Source organism: Condylura cristata, unplaced genomic scaffold (genome assembly GCF_000260355.1).
Source record: "Condylura cristata isolate star-nosed mole 26May11 unplaced genomic scaffold, ConCri1.0 scaffold00038, whole genome shotgun sequence".
NCBI classification, from domain to species: domain Eukaryota; kingdom Metazoa; phylum Chordata; class Mammalia; order Eulipotyphla; family Talpidae; genus Condylura; species Condylura cristata.
Window position 1 is genome coordinate 8,607,249 of NW_004567139.1, and position 4,916 is coordinate 8,612,164.

At 70.2% G+C, this 4,916-nt stretch overlaps 1 protein-coding gene across 1 annotated transcript in view; it reads right to left on the bottom strand.

The window, feature by feature from the left end:
- The window catches only part of EVPL (envoplakin), a 16,599-nt gene that overhangs the window by 6,040 nt on the left and 5,643 nt on the right, over positions 1–4,916 (bottom strand). Inside the window, exons 6-14 of the mRNA XM_004693392.1 lie at positions 4,441–4,566; positions 3,974–4,120; positions 3,698–3,852; positions 3,465–3,562; positions 3,109–3,281; positions 947–1,125; positions 727–865; positions 453–646; positions 87–237 (exon numbers count right to left, since the gene is read on the bottom strand). Of these exons, the coding sequence (XP_004693449.1) occupies positions 87–237; positions 453–646; positions 727–865; positions 947–1,125; positions 3,109–3,281; positions 3,465–3,562; positions 3,698–3,852; positions 3,974–4,120; positions 4,441–4,566 (1,362 nt within the window). The remainder of the gene's footprint in view (positions 1–86; positions 238–452; positions 647–726; positions 866–946; positions 1,126–3,108; positions 3,282–3,464; positions 3,563–3,697; positions 3,853–3,973; positions 4,121–4,440; positions 4,567–4,916) is intronic.

Genomic DNA, 4,916 nt, shown 5'->3' on the forward strand with positions numbered 1-4,916 from the left:
CCCCACAGCGCAGCTGTCCTGCTCACAGATGGAGGCCCAACACTGACCAGTGGCCTGCCGGCCCCCACCTGCAGCCCCGGCCTCACCTTCTGCTCCCGCAGCTTGTAGGCGACCTGGCTGGGCCCGTCGCTGGGCCGCACCTGGTTGTGGGGCAGGTGTTCCAGCCAGGAGCTCAGGTTGTCCCTGCAGGTCCTGAACTGCTGGCACGTGAGACTGGCGTCCTGCAGGGTCTTCTCCCTGCAGGGGGACGAGGCGGGCGCAGCGGTGGGAGCCGCTCTCGGGGGCCAGGGAGGGGCCTGGTGGCCCTGCTGGGGCTGGGCATCCGGAGATGGCGCCCCTCAGACCCCCGGGCGGTGCTGTCACGAGCAGGGAGGGAGCTGGGCCCCAGGCAGGCGGTCACCAGCTCAGGGCCACGCGCTGGCCCGTCGCCCCCCGCCGGCCCAGCCACTCACCGCAACTCCAGCTGGTCGCCCACGGCGTGGTAGCGGTCGGTGAGGGCCCGCACCTGGCGCTGCTGGTGCGGCAGGTCCGGGCAGAACTCCTGGAAGTGGCTCTGCAGGGCCCCGCACGCGTGTTCCGTGGCCTTCAGCTCTCGGTGCAGACCCAGCACGCAGCCCTGCTGCTGCAGCAGCTCCCTCCGCTGGCGCTGCGGCGAGGGACAGCACCATGCACCCCAGAGGTTTGGTCAGGCCCTGGCCCCGGCCCGCAGCTGGCCTGGTCACTCACCTGCAGCTCCCCGATCTTCTCCTGCAGGGCTCCGGGGGCAGCCGAGATGGGGGGCTCCTGCACCAGGGCGGACTCGAAGCCGCGGATGACCTTGTCGGCCTCGCGGATCTGCTGCTCCAGCCCCAGGGCGGCCTTGGCTCTGCCAGGAGGAGGCTGAGGGTCGGAGGCCGCTGGGCCGCCCTGGGCCACGCCCACCTGGCCGGCGCACCCCAGCACTCACTTCTCCCCGTAGAGGTCGCACAGAGCCTGCACGTCGCTGTACTTGTTCTTGACCTCGGTGAGGGCCACCGGCAGGTGCAGGACGGCGGAGCCCGCGGGCCGGGTGGACAGGAACGCCTCGCACTCGCGCTGGGCGGCCTCCTTCTCTGCTCCCAGGTGCTGCAACCGCTGGACCAGGTCCTGGGCCGGGCGGGGCGGGGTCAGCTCTCTGGTCTGGGTGGGTGGCTGCACCCAGTCCTCCTGCGGGTCAACCCTGCTCTGCCCAGAGGCCTGGGTAGATGCCCCGACTCAGGCCAGAGAGCAGGGGACAGCCTGGCCCCGGGGTTCCTGTGGGCCTGCCTCCGGCAGCCCAGCCGCTGCGCCCCAGTGGCCTCTTCTGCAGAATGATGGGTGGGTGGGCCGCGAAACGAGGCCCTGAGTGTCAGGAAGCTGGCCAGTCACCTACTGCGCTTCCATGTCACTGCCCTGGTCAGCACAAAGCCCGCGGTCCTGGCCCTGTGGCTCGGGCTCAGGCAGCCGCGTCCCAGTCCGTCCACTTGGGGTCACTGTGTTTGCCCCCTTATCACTCTCCCGGGCCCTAAGTGTCCTGGCTGTGTCCCGACCCTCCTAACTGGACTCCCGCAGAACCCCAGCGCCCTCCGTGGGCAGATGTTCGGACTTCAACCGGGAGCTTTCTTTTTTAAGATTTATTTATTTGTGCATACGGAACTGGGGTACAGGCCAGAGGAGCAGGGGTGGTGAGAGGCTTCAGCAGAAACAGTGCGGAGCCGAGCAGGCCGACTGACGAGGCACACTGCTGAGGGGAGCTGCTGGCGGTCAGGAGGGGTCTGCCGCTGTACGTCCCCTCCGGGGCGGGGATCGGACGCGCACTGAGGCGGCTGCGGCTGCGTCCCAACCCGCTGCGCCCCCGGGGAGAGTCCCAATCTGGACCTCTGTGACATCAAGGGCCAGTTTGGGGGCTCTGAGGGCCCCAGAGACTGTGATCTGGGTGGCTCAGGGGCAGCTCGGGCCGCTCCTGCCGTCAGGTGGGGTGTAGGGGCCCAGCTGGGGCCCTCCCTGGGGCGCAGGGGTTACAGCGCAGCGCTGGGATGCTGTCAGTCAGCAGCCGCTGCAGCACCAGTCCGATCCCCGCCCCTGGGGGAGGGACCCCCAGGGCGCAGCAGACCCCTCCTGTCTCCCCGCTGCTCCCTCCAGCGGGTTTCGGTAGATCTGCCTGCTCTGCTCCCCGCTCTGTCTCTGGTGAAGCCCCTCCCCCCTGCACCTCTGGTCTGTACCCCACTTCTATATCATAAATTAATAAATATTCTAAAAAAGAAAACAAAGGCCCAGCCTGCCCGGCTCCAGCACACGGGCCAGCCCCAGTACCTGTGGGTCCACACCTGCCTCCCCGCCCCATGGGGAGCCCACGAGGCTCCCTAGTAACCGCCCCGCGACCTCATCTCCATCTCAAGGCCGGCCCCCCGGGACCCAGGCTGCACGTGAACCCCGGACATTCATCCTCCTCCTGGATCCCCACCCTGACCAGTGACCCAGCTATGGGACCAGCTGGGGAGGGTCCCCGTGGGAGGGTCCCCCCCAAAAGTGAAACGCGGTCCGTGAAGAGCTGCGGGACATGGTGGAAGGAAAGGACCGAGGACCGCCCCAGGGGTCGCGCCCACGAGGACGCCCGCAGAGCCAGCGGCTAAAGCCAACCGCACGGTGTCGGCGCATGGCTCGGAAGCACAGCCAGGCGTGGGGCCGGGCGGCCTCCTGGCGCCCCTCCGGAGGGGGCCTCTGGGCACGTCTGCGCAGGCTGGAGCCCAGTGGGTGTGTCCACACTCCTCCCCTCCCCCAGCCTGCCCAGCCTCCCGAGCCAGGGGAATCACCCCAAGATGCTTCAGGTCCTCCTGGGGACCCTCACTGCGACACCCCGGGTTTGGGGTACAGGGCCTGACTCTGGGCGCTGCCCGGGCTGGCGCCTCCCTGGGCTCTCCCACTTCTCCCTCGGGACAAGCAGGAGTGCTGGCCATTCTTACGTCCGTTTTCGGGCAGGGACCCCGAGATTCAGAGAGGTTGATGAACGCCCAAGGCCACACAGCTGGCGGTGGCGACCCGCCCAGGACCTCCCGCCACCCGTCCCGGGGGCCGCGGCTGTGCCCGCCCCTGCCGGCCCCGCTCGCCCACCTTGCGGCTCTGCACGCGGCCCTCCAGGTCCTCCACGGGCGAGGTGCGGCTCAGCGGGGCCCGCACCCAGCCCAGCACCCGCTTCTCGGCCTCTCCCAGGTCCCGGCGCAGCCTGCTCATCTGTGTCAAGAGCTGCTGGGCCTGTGGGTCGGTGGGGGCTGCACCAGTCGCACCTGGGGGCCAGGGGACCCGTGAGTGTCCAGGGCCTGCTCGGGTCCGCCTGGGGGCGTCCCCACGTGCCCAGAGAGGCCCTGCGGGGGACGCGGGGGAGGGCATGCGGGGGGGCTGCCAGCAAGGGCCAAAGCAGGACTCCCCTTCTTCAGCGTTAGCACCCCCTCCCTGGCCGGCCCCGGTACCCTGCTGGCCAGGCCGCTGGGGCTCCACAGCACTGGGTGTCAGGCGGCTCCTGGCGGCGGCCAGTTTCTGCTTCAGGGCCTGCAGCTCCGAGGCCAGCCTGGGAGGACGAGGGGGTCAGAGAAGCGGGGCCCCCTCTCCCTCCCTGCCCCACCGGTAACCACAAAGGCCAGCGAGCGGCAGGGTCCCCGGCCAGGCCTGAGCTCCTGCTGCCCCCGGAGCCCCGGCCACTCACGCGGAGGCCCTGGCCAGGGCGTCGGGGTCCGGCCCTGGGATGCAGAAGCAGGCAGCGGGGGCGCGCTTGCTCTCGCCGCCGGGGCACTGCACCACCCAGGTGTGTGGGTCACTGTTGTCCATCAGCAGGTACTTCTCGCCCCGCAGCAGCTGCACCTGGGGGCGTGGGCCGGTGAGGCCGAGATGGGCCGGGGCTGGGGGCGCTGGGTAGGGCCTCGGAGGACCAGGGCTGGGGGCGGGACCTGGGCTTGGGGGGCTGGGGGCGGGGCGTCCCTACCTCTCCTGAGTCCCAGTCACAGATACTGTCCACCTGCAGCGCCTTCTGGGGCGGGTTCCTGCGCTGGGGCAGAGGCGCCACGTCCCGGCTCCACCGCTGCAGGTCCCCAATGGTCCTCTCGGCCACGGCCAGCTGCTTCTCCTCGGCCTGAGGGGAGCCAGGCAATGGGGGCTCAGGTCAGGCCCATCTGCATCCCGAGGGACCAGGAGTCGGCCTTAGGCAAAGGCAGGTTCAAAACCAGCCCAGAGAGAGAACGCTTCCCTGGGGGCCAGGCTCCTGGGCTCTGCTGGCTGCGGGTGGGGCTCCCAGGCCAGCCTGGCCCCCAGGGCGGGCCCGGAGGGGCCTCGGAGTCCTCTCAGGGCACATGAGGTCCAGAGAAAAGGCAGCCTCCTGCTGGAGCAGACCCCCGTCTCCCCTCCCCTGCTCCCCAGGCCTGGCCAGGAGAGGGCGGGTGCGAGGGGCCTCACCTCCAGCTGACACAGCAGCTCAGTGACGGTGCCTGGCGCGCACCCAGGGCCGGGGCTGTACTGGGTGTTGAGGCTGGAGCTGAGCTTCGCCAGGGTCTGACTGACCGAGTCCGCGTCCTCCTGGAACTGAGGGGACCGGCGGTCACCGGCAGCCCGGGCCCACGTCCGCCAGCCGGCTGGGCGGCCTGTCCCCCGCAGCGGGGCCTGTCCACTGGCGTCTCGGCAAAGGGCACTTGGGTTTCCTGAACTTAATTTCTTTTAGAGCCGAGTCCTTCCTCATGCTCCCCGCCGGGCAGCGGGGTCCCCGCCTGGGCCCGGCGCGGCTGCCCAGGCCCCTGGCAGCACTCGCCCAGCCAGCGCAGGAGCTGGGGTGCGGTTAGAGAGCCACTGGGGTGGGGTGCCCATCTGTTCTCGGAGCTGGGGCCGGCTGATGCAGTCAGGGACGGTGGGCAAGCGCCTTCCGCCGCAGAGACTCG